Below are 17414 nucleotides of genomic sequence, written 5' to 3'. Positions count from 1 at the left end.
ATGATTACAAAGCACAGCAACCCTCTGCACATATACCACTGACCCAGCTATTCGGAACTCTTTGTAATCCAATTTGATGTTTTGTTTTATATCTTAGTCAAGAAGTGTATTCTTTTTAAAATCATTCTTCCAAAATTCCCCCAACAAAATCAAAAAAACCGATTTCTTTTTTCTTCCTGATGCAAAAACAGGTTTTTTTTTGGGTCATTTCCTGCAAAACCATGTAGATTAGTCATCACTTCCAGGAGAGTCCAGGGAAACCCCTTGGGGTGTTGGCAATGCAATCAAAGCTTATAGTTGGTACAAATAGGATAGGTCTAACTCAAAGGCCGAACCGTAAGACCCTGTCTGACCTCCAGGTTATTCCACACCCGCCACCCACCCCACAATCATAAGGCTTTCTTTGGTTGCATCTCAAACCCAGAACCTCCATCACTTCAATGATGGAGGCATGTTGGAGAGCCACCAGAACTAGGATCACTGCCATCAATCCTGACGTCATCCCGACTCGGAATTACATTGACCTTTCCTTCTTCATCACCGGGTCATACAGACCAGGGAGGTTTCGGGTTTAATATCTGGTCAGTTGTGAGGTTTCTGCCTTCCAATCAGGGCTGCAGCAGGAACACTCCAGACAACCTGGACAAAAAAGGAATTTACCCCTCAGTGATCCAAAAGGTCACTGAGATCACCTGATCAGATCATGAAAGCTACGTCGGGTCAGTGACATTGCAGAAACCTGAGCAATAATGTGTGTTTGAACATGCGTGTTCAGCTCCATATCCTGGCTCAAATCACATGACCCAAACAGCTGAAGGTGGATGCTTCTAATCTGAATCAAAAGAGCGAAACAGAAATAATAAAAACAGGCCTTTCCCAGCCAGGAAAGCCACATTAAGATCTGAGAAACAGCCAACTCCAAACTAGATACATTCCAACTCTGCATTGGAAATGATACCGACCCATTCTGGATCAGAAAGTCAACCAAAGCCAGCGATGTTCTGTCTGCCAACCGCACAGCGAGGTGCAACGGTGTTTCCCCAAGGTCCTATAAAAAAAAGAAAAATTGTTCGAAGGATTTTTATTTTAAAAGTTATGACTCCAACAGCACTGTAGGGATGCTATGATTCCATAGTTCAAATAGGAACATGGGAGTAGGCCATTCAGCCCCTCAAACCTGTTCTCCCAATCAACCTCATCATGGCTCATGTCTTACCTCAATGCCATTTTTCCACACTGTCTCTGTGTCTCTCAATATTCATAAAATCAAGAAAGCTATCAATCTCTGTCACAACCATACTCAATGACTGTGACTCCACAGCCCTTTGGGACAGAGAACCCTCCAAGTGAACAGTCTTCATCTCAGTCTGAAATGGCCTGCCCTTTAAATCTGAAACTGTGACCTCTAGTTCCAGAGCTCTTTCCCCAGCCAGAGGAAACACCTACCCTTTAAGAAGTTTGCATACTTCACGAAAGCACCCAAGGAAGTATCTTATCAAACCCAAAACATTAACTTTGTTCCTTTCTGCACAGATACTACCAGACCTGCTGAGTGTCTTCAGCATCGTGTTTGTGGCACCTTTAGGGAATGAAAGCCCAGCTTCCCCTCTCTCTCTCACTCCTCATAGGCAGCCTAACCATCCCAATAATCAGCTCAGTGAAAATAGATAGGAATGGATATGAGGAATGCTTCCTGTTAAGCTAAAGACACCACTATTGGAGTGATGGGTGAACAGGAGACAGAGTGGGGAAGGAGTAAGAAGAGTTACCTGTCCATCTGGCAGGCTGAGTGCTGCACTGAAATCCACACGCTCACTGTACATCTGCAGCAGACTCAGGATGTCCTTGTTCCGGATGGCCTCAAACAGCTTCCACCCATCCTCGCAAACACCTTTCTTCGTATATTTGTGCTCCACGTATTTTGCCGTAATAAATTCCTTACGAGAGTTCCTATTGGGTGTAGAGGGAATCTTTAAGCAGAGGTTAGCTTGAAGATCATAGCCTCGTGGCCCCAGCTGCTCAAGGAACCAATTCAACACATCACATTCAATACAGTTCAAAGACTAACATCCACCAGTCTCTCATTCAGTGGGTTACAACTCAGCATGCACTTTCCATCTGAGGCCTTATAATTCATGAAGGTATGGCAGTCACTGACAAAATCCAATAGGGAATTGAAGAGAAACTTTCTTACCCAAAGATTGCAACCACTGGGGACATTCGGTGCATTTAAAAGGCTGCTTAGGGAAAGACCTGAACATTGTGCTGGTAATGGGTCTGTGCAGTAGGGATGCAGAGGAGGTTTCTCTGGACCATAAATACTAGCATGGACCAGTCGGGCTGAATGACCTATTTCTGGACAGTAATTTTGAATCCTGCCCTCCTTCCAGCTTTGGATTCAACTGGTCAACTGGACTTCAGGGATCACTGTGCAGAAGATCAAAAGGTACTAGTTGTTTGTCATCCAACATCGAGAAGGCAAATTCATTTATAAGATCAGACAGAGGAGGTCAGGCCAGCTAGAGATTTGTTTATTTTGAATCCTCCGTTACTGGTCACTGTGATCCCGCTTAGTGTTTTTGTAGATGGAGAGCTCTCAGTAGTCAAGGTCTAAGACGTACACACAGCCCTAACCATTCAGCTGCTGGATGCTAGGTAGATTGCAAGATGAGGTTATTAAGTCTCACGGATTTAAAAAGAATCCCAGGTTCAATTCCTTATTTCCCTGATCAGCTGCGGTTGGGAGAGCATGGAGAAGCGCCTGCTGAAAAGGATCAGACAGAATGGTGGTGCACCCACAGCCTTCCACTGACACACGCATCAAAACTGTTCGGTTGGGTTTGGTTCCCGGCTGGGGGGGAGCTGATGGCTGTGAAACAATTCCACCCACACCATTCCAGCACTAGCTATTGTCTTCAAGAGAAACGGACATTACACCTGGCCTTTGCCCAAACAAACAAAACAGAAATAGTTTAATCTCCTGTTACACCAAGGACTCCGAGGAATTCGACTAACGCTTTCTTAAAATTCCAAAGGCTCTTTTTTTCCAATGAAGTGCCATAACATTTATACAAAAGACTCCCACACTGCACAGGGGAAAGATCGCCACATTAATGATGAGAGGAGATTTGTCTTGACTGGTAAAATGGTACAAGATGAAAAAGGCAAGCTGCAGGGAGGGCTGGTGAAGAACTCATTGAGGAAGGCGACACAGGTTAAAAACTGGTTGATTAAAACAGATGCGAAAGCACCAAGTACAACTGCTCGGAAGTTATAACAGATCATTCTACAGCACAAGTTCATTCCTGGTTGAAGTACTGTGTTTATTTCCAGGCACCACCCTTCAGGAAGTGCGCAAAGACTTTAGATACGGATCGGACACAGAGTCACTGAAATCAAGGAGAAGGAATTATAGTTTTGCAAATGATTTGGAGGAGTTGAGATTGTTCACCTTTGAGCAGGGGAGAAGAAGGGGAGACCTGATAGAGGTGTTTAAAAATGTGACAGGTTGAAGATAAAGTAGATAAAGAAAAACATTCCAATAGCTGAAGGAATATAAACAGAGGTTACAGATTCAAGGTGACTGATCCCGGCAGCAATACCTTACAGATGACGGAAACAGACTTAATAGGGTCTCAGAGGAGATTTACGAGAGAGATCAATTGTGTGTGAATATGAGGACAGAGTAGGAGATCAGAACTAACTCTTCAAAAGAGCCAGTGCTGATACAATGGGCTGAATGGCCTTCTCCATGCTGATGATGTCTTTGTTCACATTCTGGAATACAAGGCATTTAGGGGCAATCAAAGATGTTGAAGGATTTGGCAGTAAGATTGGCTACAGACTTGAGAGGTATCATCATGGCCTTCAAATTACAGCCATTTAGGGCTAGAATCCGGTCCCATTTTCTCCCAACACAAAGGGGGTTGGGGAATTCTGGAACCGTCTCCACTAAAGTGTCTGTGGATGCTATAGGACAAATTGGAGCTTTCAAAACCAATGCAAATTGTTTTGTTTTCAGGTTACAGGCTTCGAGGTGTACAAAGCAAAAGGTAGGTAAGTGGAGTTGCGGTGCAGATTGACCAAGATTGTACAGGAACGAAAGACCGAAAGGTCACCTCCAATCTCTCCGTGATATAATTCACTTCTTTTCCCACTTACATTTGCTTTAATAAAAAGTAACATTTATACACAACAAATCACCCAAAGGCATTTTACAGTTGGAATCGGGCTCCAAGGGGATAAAGGATGTATTTAGTGTGACATTAATGATGATGCAGAAAAACTGGAAATGTGGTTTTGGTTGCTTGCCAGACGCCTTACACAGCAGCAGGCACAGTAATTCCATGACAACTGCACATTGAACAACATGCAGGATAAGTCTGGAGGCCTTTGACTTCAATCCTTGCATTTACAGTATTTACTGGTTATGATGTTGGATTTGATTTGATTTGAAGTTCCACCACCAGTGGCTTTGAAGGATGGCGGTTGGGCAGGGGAAAAAAAAATAGCAAGCACTTTTATTCATTTGCAGGATGTGGGCGTCATTGGCTGGCCAGCATTCATTGCCCATCTCTAGTTGTCCTTGAGAAGGTGGTGGTGAAAGGCCTTTTTGAACCACTGCAATCCATCTGGTTTGGGTAGACCCCCAATGCCCTAGGGGAGGGAGTTCCAAGATTTTGACCCAACAAGACTGAAGGAAAGGTGATATAATTCCAAGTCAGAATGGTGAGTTACTTGGAGTGGAAACTTGCAGATGGTGATGTTCCAGGTGATGGTTATGGGTTTGGAAGGTTCTGTTGAAGGATCCTTGGTGAACACTGCTGCAACTGAGCATTGGTGGTGGAGAGAGTGAATGTGGTGCTAGCCAAGCAGGCTGCTTTGTCCTGGATGTTGGCAAGCTTCTCTTTGGACCCATCCAGGCCAGTTGAGAGTATTCCATCACACTCCAGGCTTGAGCCTTGTAGATGATGGACAGGCTTTGAGGGGACAGTAGGGGAGTTACTCACTGCCGAATCCCTAGCCTCTGACCTGCTCTTGTACCAAAACTATTTCCATGGCTAGTCCAGTTTAGTTTCTGGAAAATGGTAACCCCCGGGATGTTGATAATGGAGATTCAGCAACGATAATGTCATTGAATGTCAAGAAGTGATGGTTAGATTTTGTCTTGTTGGAGGTGGTCATTGCCAGGCCTGAATGTTACTTGCCATTTTTCATCCCAAACTTGGATTTTGTCCAAATCTTGGAAATTTACCTCAGCATCTGATGAAGGGCCTTATGCCCAAAATGTCGATCCTCCTGCTCCTCAGATGCTGCCTGACTTGCTATGCTTTTCCAACATCACACTCTCGTCTCAGTATTTGAGGAGTCATGAATGGTGCTGAGCACTTCTGACTTTATGATGGAGGGAAGGTGATAGATGAAGCAGCTGGAGATGATTGGACCGAGGATACCATCCTGGGAACTCCTGAAGAGATTTCTGGAGCTAAGATGACTGACCTCCAACAACTACGACCATCTTCTTTGTGATGAGTATGACTCCAACCAGTGGAGATGCATCTCCACCAGCCATCCACACCTTCCCCACCCATTCCAGATTTCCATTGACTGTAGTTTTTCTAAGGCTTCTGGATGCCATATTCTATCAAATGGAGCCTTAATGCCATGAGCTGTCACTCTCACCTCACCTCTGTACTTTAGCTTTTCTCCCCACATTTGAATCAATGCTGAGATGAGGTCAGGAGCTGAATGATCCTGGCAGAAATCAACCTGTGGACACTGAAGTCCCACATCCAGTGTACATTCTACACCATTGCCACCCTCAGTGATTCTTCCAAGTAGTGTCCAACATGGAGAAGTACTGATTCATCAGCCAAGGTGAAGGAGAGGACAGTGTGTGGTAAACAGCAGTAGGTCTCCTTTCCTGTGTATGACCTCATGCCATGAGACTTTACTAGCTTCAGAGTCAATGTTGAAGACTTTTAGGGCACTGCACCCCGAATGTGTGTCACTGTACTGCCCCTATGCTGGGCCTATCCTGAGCTAGGACAGGTGATGATTGTATCTGGGACATTATTTCCAAGGTTTGATTCCACGATGTACAATTATGTCGGGCTGTTTCTTGACTTGCCTGAGAGACAACTCTCCCAATGTTGGCACTAGCCCCGAGATGGGAGTAAGGAGGACTTTGTGATGACAGATGGTCTATTCAGCCCACTATTCACAAACCCCCCCTACTCCCTCTTCACAACACTGGCCCTAATGTGGTACTTACATGTCACTGGTTGAAGTGGGTTTTACTCCACACTGAGCCGGCAAGTTTGCCTCAAAAATCTCATTCAACCTAGTGTTCCCGATGTTATTAGCAAGCTGTAGGAAGCAAGATAGCACTGGATTAATGGCATGTACGGAATGTAAAGCAAGTGAACACTTGAAAAGGATCAGCTGCGTCTTTATAGTTACTTAGGTACAGCACAACACAGACCCCTATGCACACTGTGTTATCAGCAACCATGATGTGGAGGAGCCAGTGTTGGACTGGGGTGGACAAAATTAAAAATCACACAACACCAGGTTACAATCCAACAGGTTTATTTGGAAGCACTAGCTTTCAGAGCGCTGCTCCTTCATCAGGTAGCTCTGGAGCAGGCCCATAAGACACAGAATTTATAGGAAAAGAATACAGTGTCACATGACTAAAATGATACATTGAACAAGCCTAGATTATTGTTAAGTTCGTTAATCTTTTTGAATGGGTTGCAGGTTTCAGTTCATTAATATTTAAATCCCAGAACTTCTTTTCAGTCACATTCTCAAGATAACTTAAGGTTTTCTTAAAAAAAAGGTGACATCTCAGCTGAGACAATGCATTAAAGGTGTGAGGTTACAGTCTGTTGGTATCCCAATCTTGAGTCAGACTGGTTCTATTTCCAAAGTGGAATTTATAATACATTACATGGGATGACTGCCTGCAGATGGTCATTCCACCTCATTGTGCACACAAACCCACACTATGCATGGCAACACCCAGAGCCGTAGAGCCATTCCCACCTATTCCCTATGTTATCCAGGCTCAGTCATATCCATTAGCACCTAAACACCCCAACACACTCTCCTAACCAGTAACACCAATTACCTATTGCTCAAGGACTTCAGTGAATCAGTGAATGGGCATATAGCCAACACTCCAAGGCAAAACGTTACCTTGGCAGCATTCAGTTTCCAAAACATAGCACAAATAGCTTTTCTAGGGAGGACCTCACACGTCAAGAGGATTAAGAAGCATTCATTGTCCATTCAGATAAAGGGGAAACATTTTGTTCAGTGCTCCAGGAGCAAAGATTATCGTGAACCCTTGTTATGAAAAGCTCCTTTAAATAAAGGAATTCATGTGATGGACAAAGATCACAACATGACAGATATTGAACCCAAAGGAAACCTAGTCTGCTGACAGTGCGTAAAACAGCAGAGGAAAGTCCTGGGTTCAGGCCCTGTGCTGAGTTAGCTGATCAGACATGGTGTAGAACAGCATCAGGGATGGAGTGAGGAAAGAGAGAAAGGTGGCAGAATTCTCACTTCTGCAGACTGGGAGGTGTGCACCTATTGCACGACACACAATGCCCTGCAGAGAGGAGTGGTCTATGACATTTACTGTTGAGTATCTGGAAATTCACGGCAGTCAAGTGGATAACAGAGTTAGATTTTACTGATGTCAAAAGGTTTGTACAGAGTGAATGCAAATATTTATCAACCCTCCCCCCCACCACCCCCGGAACGTGTGCTTACATGACAAACACATGTAGAGACCTACCTCAGTCTAAAGACCAAATCAAAAGATGAACTATAGCATCTGGGGAACAGAAGACAATCTCATTAACCAGCAGTAATTTAAAGCCCCTGAGCCAATGAGAATCTGGGTTTATAAACAGGCTCTTGTCATAGCATCATGACCAGCAGTCAATGTGCTTTATCAGGCCTTGGCATCAGAATGGGCACATTTTGATCTAATCTTAAGACAGGAGCAGAGAGTCAGGGTGGTAGAGAAGTGGAAATCTTCAGCCAGAGAGTTCCCGAGTTAGAAAGGGCAGCAAGGTTGAAACTTAGCACACATGGGTTAATGCCAAGTTAGGGAGGTGTAACTCACCCCAGAACTTTCTGGCAAAGTGAAATGGGGACAGAAGGTGAATAAATAAAATACAAGTGAACCCTGTATTTAATTCTTCTTTTTAAAAAAAATAGCGTCAAGTTTCACAATAGTGCCACAAAAGTCAAATAAACTTTCTAACTGCAGGTCAGTCCTGGCTCAGTTAGTCACGCCCTTGCCTCGTAGTCAGAAGGCTGTGGGTCTAAGTCCCAGTCTTGAGATTTGAGCACAGAATCAAGATTGATGCTTCTACAAGAGAGTGTTGAGGGAGAGCTGCACTGTCAGACAGACAGTGAAGTGAAACCACGTTTACCCTTCTTGGTGGATGTTGGAAGGAATCCCATGACCATATTTCAAAAGAGCTTGGAACTTCTCCCTGATGCTCTGGCTAACATTTATCCCTCAATGTGTCAAAGCCTGTTTGGTCATCTTCACACTGCTCTCTGTGGAATCTTTCTGCGCTCTACTTGGATACTGCATTGCCTCACATTATCATGGTGGCTGCACAGTAAAAGGACTGCATTGTCTGTATAGCACTTTGGGGTATCCCGAAGCTGGGCTAAGTTATTTGAAGACAAGAAAGAGAAAAGAAAGAACACCAAAGAGGCTGCAGTAAGAAAATCTGACTCACCAAGAGTTCAGACGTGCCTAGTACATCCAGCATGAGAGATTGTATCCTGGAATAGTGGACACCCAATTCTCGATGAATTCCAGAACATTCAATACAGATGACAATGCCCAGATTGGTAGAGAGCCAAGTAGGATCTAAAACAAGATCAGCAGGATTATTTACACTTGATTACAAGAGAACACCATATAAAATCAGCTATTACATCAACACCTTTGAATTAGGACCAGTTGTATTCAATAGGCAAATCCTGCCCCACCCAGCTTCCCAACCCCCCACGGAGCCCACCCTCAACCTGAGGGCAGATAATGAAAACCCATCATGGCTTGGAGATAGTTGGACCAGTTATAGAATCATAGAGCCATAAAGCATGGAAACAGACCCTTTGGGCCAACCAGTCCATTCAAACCATAATCCCAAACTAAACTAGTCCCACCTACCTGCACTTGGCCCATATCTCTCCAACCATTTCTTATCATGTACTTACCCAAATGTCTTTTAAACAGTGTAACTCTACTCATATCCACTGCTGTTCAACAACAGCCACTTGGAGGGGGGGGTTACTTGATTTTCAATGCTCAAATCCCTCCACTGTTTCCTCTTTTTAAATTTCTGTAATCTCAACCCTCCAAGATCACTTTCTTCCTCCAACTCTAACCTGTTGTGCATCCCCCTCACTGCACCATTGGTGGCCATGCCTTCAGCTGTGTAATCCCAACTTCTCAAAGTTCATCCAAAAACCTCTCCAAGATTCTCTTCTCCTTTTCATAAAATCCATCACTTGGACTAACCTTTTGGATCATCTCTCCTAATCTCATGTGGCTCAGCTTCCACTTCTATCCATTTGGACTCCAATGTTGTTGTTTGGGATATCTTGCTATGTTAAAGATTCTATTAAAATGCAACAGTGAGCATCATTGCAAAAAGCAACTCTTTATTTTAGATAGCTGTCATTTCTCCCACTAGCCAGAAGAGCCAAAATCACTAACATGGTGTAGGAAGTCAAGCTCCTGAGCATTGCAATACCCAAATGCTTATGCAAACACATGAATTAGAAAGTGTTTTGGAGTTGGTGGTTGAGATCAGTTCAGTTCATGGTGCAGGAAGCCTGGGTATCGCAAATGCCACCTAATAAATTTTTCCAAACACTAGAAACATTTATGGTTTAGTATCTCAAAAAAAAGTACACCACTGAATTGCTCCATCCCAACTGCTGGGTTCAAGAACTGAGGTACAATTGTCACTTCTGATGGTTCATCTGAAGCATTACCAATACAATCAAAAGAGAAAAGGATTTTAACTGCCCAACTGGGTAACACCTACCAAACTCGCAAAACATCCGGTATCAGTGTGGCTAAAAATGACCAGTCTTCCACACGTGGCCTATGCTAGTTTCTCAGTGAGAGCTGGCAGAAAACCACTTGCTTTATATAGTGTAGTAATCTGAAATCTGGTTTTGGGAGTGAACAGCAACAAACTTTATGAACTATAATTACACACAGAGGAGGGTAAGAGCCACTCAGGTAATGCATTTGCCTCAGGGACAGGGGAGTCACACCTTCCACTGGACTTTAAACTCAATTTCAACTGGCATTCCTCAGCGTCCTGTGATGGAGGTAAACGGAGCCCAAGATCAGGAATATATTAAGAGTTCCCTCAGCCTCACTCAGAGAATAGAAGTTCTCCAAGGCCAGAATTTGTTGTCACTCCTTAATTGCCCTTCAACTGAGTGAGTCACTAGGCCTATCAGAGTCGACTTCACTGCTGTGGATTTGGTATCACATGGTGGGCCAGATCAGGTAAGGATAGGTTTTTGCAACAATCGATGAGCGTTCTGGTCACCATTGCTGAGACTAACTTTATTATTAAGTGAATAAACCCAACTACCTGTTGCAATGAGATTGGATTCCAGTGCCCAGGGCATGAGCCTCTCAGCATCGCCCACTCTGCCATCATCTCTCCACACTGCCCTTTCAGCTTAAACACTCTCGCTTTATAACCATAAGCCTATCCTGATCAGAGATGGTTAGGGGGATGGGGGATGGGGATGGGTGGGGATTATGGGAAGGGAGGCAGGGGCAGTGTGCAGCAAGGGGAAGCTGAGGGAGAAGTTCCTCAACCTGAAATCTTTCTTGCTCAAAACAAATTGGTGATGGGAATATCAACGAATACATTAAGCACATAAAAGCCTCCAAAAGCAGCTGACAATGAGTCTCAAGTTTGAACATGGATTTAGGACAAGATTTGAAACAGCCATCCCAAAGGGTCATTAAACAGCTGATTACCCTTTTTAATGCTTACTGAAGGAGCTGTGGTATTTTTGTAAACTACCACCTAAACTAACACCCTCCAACAACCATCAACTTTTAACAATAAGCACAGCCAATTGTAAGTGCAAATTAAAACTGGTGTTCACCATTGTGCAAGCTCCAGAGCATTGCAACACCCAATACTTACACAGACATGTGAATTGGAAAGTGGTTTGAGTTGGTGGTTGAGTCCAATTCAGTCCATGGTGCAGGACATAGGGGACAGTGTGCAGCAAGGGGAAACTGAGGGAGAGGTTGCTCAACCTGACATCTTTCTTGCTCAAAATATATTGGAGATGGGAATATCGATGAATATGTTAAGGGCTGAAAAGCCTCCAAAAGCAGCCAAAACGTGTTTCTGAGGACTCCACCTGGAAGGAGTGAGGACCACACTACCCACGTTACTAAAGACATCAAGACAAATACAGCATTTGGTCTCGAACAATTTGCTCAGGGCTGACCTCTATCAGCAAGAAGAATAGGATGTTCCATGCAGCAAGAGGGGATGGATATGGGGATGGGGATTGGGATCGAGATCTCACACACACCCACCCCTCCACCCCCCTGTGATGAGATATGCCTATCCACTGGGTCTTCAGTACCACCTCACAACTCTATCCCTTTGTTCCGAAGGCATACTGAACTGTCCCCTTTGTGCCAACAAGAGCAATCCATGCCTCCAGTAAATGTAAGGGGATAGAGCCCACACTGAATTGTCTGTAAGAATTGCACCTAGTCAGCACTTGAACTTGTTTGGAGAAGCTAAACCAGAAACTCCAGGTAGACGATTCAAGTCCTGGTAACCAGCAACTCAAACCAAAATTATACACGACAATCAGACTTTCAAACACAACCTGAACCTAGTAGCACTAAACTCATTGGTCAAGATAATCCCTCAACCTCCAACACGCACACATCCAACCCCAATCACTAGCAGAAATATCCTAAAACACAGGCATGCACTAAAGGCTGGTGTTCCTATATGTGGATACAGCTGACTCACCCCAACTTCATGTTTGAATGGGACAGACAAACAGGTAAACAGATCCCTGATAGGCGACATTTACCTGCAGCACCACAGTCACAGCACACCTCATTGCCTGGCATGCCTTTGACCTCAGCAATGATTGACTTGGTCAGTTCCTGTACAGTGTCATTGCTGCCATTGCCATTGTCTCCTTTAAAGGCATTGTTGAGTGCCTCTTCCTTGCTGTTCTGTAACACAGAAACCCATCTGAAAGCACAAGAACATATGCACTAGCCATGAATACTTAGGACTGGCTTAGACTCGATGAATAATCACATCAAGGCACTCACGTGGACATTGTTTTACTGGATAAAGTTCAGTGTCAGTATAGATAGTGTGCCAGCAAGTTATTAAATAAGTACATACAAATACAACTTTAACTTCAATCATGGTCTTTGCATATAGAGATGAAACAAAATTTATTTGTGGCTGTCTTTGGCATATGATATTGTGTGAAACCTGGCTTAGCGGTTAGCACTCTTACTTAAATCAGAAGGTTGTTGGCCCACCCCAAGTGCTTCCGGTGTTGGTTGTGAATTCTCATTGTCCTTGTGATGTCGGTTTGTTCACCCACAGCACTGTTGGGTACAGAATAACTGGATTTTGACTTGGTGTCAATGAATAATCAATATGTTTTCAAGTTTCGGTGGGTATGTGACTTGGAATAGAGCTTGGAGGGACAGTGTTCCCATACATCAACAGCCCTTGCTCTAAATGATACACGCCACAAGTTTGGGAGGTGCTATTGGAGGGACTTCAGCAAATTGCTACAGTACCTCTAGTGAATAGATCACACCACTGCCTCTGTAAAACAGAGGTGGGGGGAGTGAGTATTTAATGAGCGAATGACTGTTAATTATGTAGGCTATTTTATCCTTGACGGGTCTTAGATAGGGAAGATAGGAAGAGGTTAATGTCCAACACAAGTGCGAGCATGGAGTTGATTGGCTGAATGGCCTGTAAATATTTTGTAACTTCACAGAAAATGTGACCAAGTTCCTTGATGCCTAAAAGGCCTAGAAGCATATCTGCTCAACTCAAATTTTAAACTTTGCTCAGAACACATGGAAAAGGACAGCCACTAAACCTTATGCAAATAAATATCAGACGAGGTTTCCAGTGTAAAAGGTCATACAAAAACAATGCTTTTACTCACGCTTGACATTCCTGTTCATCCTCAGCTTGGAAGTGGTATGTTCGATTATCTACGCAAAAGCAAACAAGATTTTGATGCCTAAAGTACAGCAGCACAGCTTCAACATAAATGTATGCTTCATGCTGACACACCAGAGAGTGTGTATTACACAGTCAGGGGTACTGTCTTTCAAATGAGATGTCCAATAAATATCCTATCTACCCTCTCAGGTGAGTACAAAGATTCTACTACGCTATTTGAAGAACTGGAGGCGCATGAAGTCTTTGGCCAATAATTATCCTGCCACCCAACTAACTGGTGTCTTACCTATTTGCTGTTTGAGAGAATGTGCTCTGTAGTAATTGACTGCTGCATCTCTCCATATGTCAAAGCCACCACACTTCAAAAAGAGTACTTTGTTGCCCGTAAAGCTTCTTGGGACATCCCAAGGTCGAAAGGGGTGCTACATAAATGTAACCATGTCCTTTGCCTTAATATATGTTGTATAGTAAATCAGACTTACGTGTTATAAGATCGAAGCACCTTTTTTCTTCGGAATTTGGTTTCACCTGACAGGTCAGCAGCTTGAGTATGGCTGGAGGCCTGTTAATCTGAAAGGGAATTGCAGAAGAAAATGAGAAATACAGAATAGGAACAAACAGCAATTATTTAAAGCCAATAAGGAAGTGCTTCTTTAAAAATCTCTTACCCAACTGAAGATGCCAGTATAAAGTGCATTTAACTTCAAAGATAAAAATCTGAACATTTCATTCTAATTGCCCTAAGGAGCAATTTAATTAAACCAACATGAATAAAAAACTTTGATTATTTATCTGGTTATCAGCAGCTTGTTTTACGGGAACTCACTGTGTTGTTAATTGGCTGCCACATTTCCGTCCCTGGCACTTTGAAAGTGCTACATTGATGTGAAGCCTTTTGGATGTTTGGAGGTTATGAAAGGTGCTAAGGTTGTACAAAGTCTCTCTTCCTACAGATCCTCTCTCAAATGCAGCATAGTCTGTAGGCGCAGACCAACATGTACACTTGGGTTCTACCTCTTAGAATTGAGTTAGATACCCTGCACCCATCTCACCCAGACAGTTCAACAAAATGAACCAGGTGGGCAATCCTTAGGACAGTTGATTGTCCAAGTGGCCTGCTCTTTGACAATGAAAGCCTGCTATTCCACCACCAAGTGTGTCACAGCCATGCCCTACCTGGTCTCCATTCAACATGCACACACACATCCAGACCAGGCTGAGAGACATCTACAATGATTTGTGGCGTTGGTTAACTTGTCATCCCCTCTATAGTAGGGCTGATGAAGAAGGAATGTAGGAACGCCAACACTCCCATTCAGATCAACTGATTCATTACAGACTGGAATCAAACTTTGGGCATTCCTGACATGTGGCTCACATACTGGGACATTACACTGCAGTAAAAGGGAAAGGAGAATTAGCTACTGCTTCGGATTGTTTTTATTCTGTTACAAAAACAAAGTAAATATAGTTTTGAAAGGCTGTTCATTTTAGTTTATGCATTACTCCCTAGTGTCAAGTTCCAAGGGAGAAGATTCAGAGACGTTCAATACCTGCTTCTATAACAAAAGGTAAAGGGAAATAGGAAATGGGTGCTTTACCACCAGCTGATGCTATATGGATACCTTACACTACTGTAATGTTTACTTACAGTACTGTGCGATATTGTGAGGTAGCCATATTTAACCCCACACTTCCTCTTCTGCCACACTCTTCGGATCCTGGAAGTGGAGACAGACAGAGCAGAATTTGCACCAGATACACCACATTTATAATTAACCTCCTCTATGGCCCACCAATTAAGTTATCATTTTCACTGCCTTTCTCAGGTAATGCATTCTAGATTATCATAACTTACTATAGTAAAACAAAACTCATTTCATCCCTGACTCTTTTTCCAAAGATTCTTCAATCAAAATCCTTGATTACAGCCCTCCAGTGAATTGAATTAGGGCAAATAAGGAGAAACTATCAAAACATAACACAATATGGAGGACCTCTACCAAATCTCCCATTAATGTTTTCTTTGGAGTAGAACTAGAGGGAGATAGTGGCAACATAGTGAGCCGAGTAGCAATCCAGGACCCTGGACCAAGAAGATGGGGGTATGGGTTCAAATCCCAGCTCTCAAGGTAAAGAGATCAGAATTCAATGCAAAAATTTGGAATTAAAAAGATAAATTAAAACCTTCGACAGCTGTAGCAAAAATCCATCTGGTTGACTAACTTTCTTTAGGAAGGAAGTCTGCCATCCTTACCTGATCTGACCTACATGTGACCTCAATCCTACAGCGATGTTATAGACTGTTAACTGCCCTCACAATCAGCCTGGACATACAATCAATTCCAAAGCAACTAGTGATGGACAGTAAATATTGGCTTTGCCACCAACGCCCGCCCCTCATACAAGGAGAGAGAAATCATTGCAGCTCCACAAGTACATTGTGATTTGAAAGTGAAGGGTTTTCAGACTCAGGACTGACACTGTTAAATCTTTCCCATTTCTTACCCATCACTCTTTTTGTTTAGAAAGCCAGATTTTTCTGTACCATACAGACGGTTCCCTGGAAGTGGATGGATGCTGTACCCTGAATTCTTCCTGTTCAAACCATCCTGAGAAAAGAAAATGGAGAAACAAAGAGTTTGGTACAGGAAACGGCAATGGGTAACTAGCCCAGCCCACCAGCCTGAGAACTTTCTCAATGTGCCACAATCCTTTGTGTGTTGAATCGAAAGATAAAACATGAATGTTACAGACCATTCAGACCAATTTATTTCTTCTTGCCAGAAGGAATTAGGAGTCACCATTCATCCACCCACACTGCAATCACCCTCAAGTCTATGTCTGCTACCAAAGACAAGTGTTCCCAAAGCACTAGAATCTACTTATATAGGTTTAGGCTTCCATGTGTATATGGAGGGCACCAGCTCTCCATCTCTACCATCTTACTGAACCCTTTCTCTATTTTGACGTTCAAATCCTGTTTGAGCTGTAACCTCCCTCCTTCCCTCCCTCCCACCCTGTGCTCACTGTACATAATCCCCAGGTACCTTGACACCCATTATTTTATGCACATTTAGATTTTTCATAGCCTCACCCTCTCTAGTGCCATCTTATCATCCAGCTTAGCAAACGCCATACGCTGTTGCTGCTGTAGCTTTTTCAATGGTCCACCTACCTTCTGCTGTTAAATATTTCTCACTCGAGAATCCCTTCCTGCCTTATGAGGAAACTCAAAATACTGCTGTTGCTGGAAATTCAATAGAAACCAGATAATTCTGGAAAGACTCAGCAAGTCTGGTAACACCAGTAGAATGAGAAACAGAATTAAATGCTTAGGGTCAAGCCCTTTCTTCATAAATCTGATTGACCCCAAAAGTAAACGTTTCTCTACAGATGCTGCCAGATCTGCTGAGCACCTCCTTTAATGACCTTCTTAAAATTCATGTTTTTGACCAAGCAATCGGTTTTTAATATCTCCTCCTGTAGCTCACCATCATCGGGAGGACCATGGAGGTGAGCCTATTGGACAGGAGTATTGAATACAATGACGTCTCGAGTAATACAATGGCAACCAAAACCAAACAACCCAGGAAAGGTGTGTGTCCCTGGGCTTTAGAAAGTATCAAAACAGCTACACCAACAAAAGTTGATCAAAACGTCAAAACTCAGCATTTGGAATACTGTTCTCTCCCAGCTAATGGTAATTTTCATTTGCTCAAGAATCTTTACAGTTGTATCTTTCCATGTAATCACTTGCTGTTCTTCGAGAAGAACTCAATCTGAAAGCTACGGATGTAAGATTGGTCATTGGTGACCCATGACTGTAGTCCGACTCTCACACTCCTGTCTAATTGCCACTCTCTGATCCTCTTCCAGTCCTCTGCGGAATTTCCCCTTCTCTTCCCACTTTAAAGGAACTTCCTGCTTGCAGGGAGCACACTTGATGCTGTTGTTACCTACCTCCTTGTGATCCACTTGGAGTACGGATCTCAGGGAGTCTCTGATCTGGGTCAGCTGTTTCATCTCCTCATCTTGTGCTTGTTTCAGCTTCAAACCAAAAGATAAATGAAGTCTCAAGTTACAGCAAGAAGAGATCAGCCCAGAGGTTTCAGCCAATGCACAACAGGT

General features: G+C 43.4%; 1 protein-coding gene across 2 annotated transcripts in view; it reads right to left on the bottom strand.

Annotated features, from left to right (window-relative positions):
• LOC140453526 (arf-GAP with SH3 domain, ANK repeat and PH domain-containing protein 2-like) overlaps positions 1-17414 on the bottom strand; it is an 80087-nt gene that overhangs the window by 14884 nt on the left and 47789 nt on the right. For both annotated transcript variants that reach the window (XM_072548278.1, XM_072548279.1), the window contains exons 10-19: positions 17247-17333; positions 15792-15895; positions 14935-15004; positions 13766-13853; positions 13264-13312; positions 12148-12314; positions 8775-8908; positions 6275-6369; positions 1770-1950; positions 963-1048 (exon numbers count right to left, since the gene is read on the bottom strand). In XM_072548278.1, coding sequence (XP_072404379.1) covers positions 963-1048; positions 1770-1950; positions 6275-6369; positions 8775-8908; positions 12148-12314; positions 13264-13312; positions 13766-13853; positions 14935-15004; positions 15792-15895; positions 17247-17333 — 1061 coding nt within the window. The remainder of the gene's footprint in view (positions 1-962; positions 1049-1769; positions 1951-6274; positions 6370-8774; positions 8909-12147; positions 12315-13263; positions 13313-13765; positions 13854-14934; positions 15005-15791; positions 15896-17246; positions 17334-17414) is intronic.

Source organism: Chiloscyllium punctatum, chromosome 27, assembly GCF_047496795.1.
Source record: "Chiloscyllium punctatum isolate Juve2018m chromosome 27, sChiPun1.3, whole genome shotgun sequence".
Lineage (NCBI taxonomy): Eukaryota > Metazoa > Chordata > Chondrichthyes > Orectolobiformes > Hemiscylliidae > Chiloscyllium > Chiloscyllium punctatum.
The sequence above is the reverse complement of the archived record's forward strand: the minus strand, read 5'-3'. Positions and strand labels throughout refer to the sequence as shown.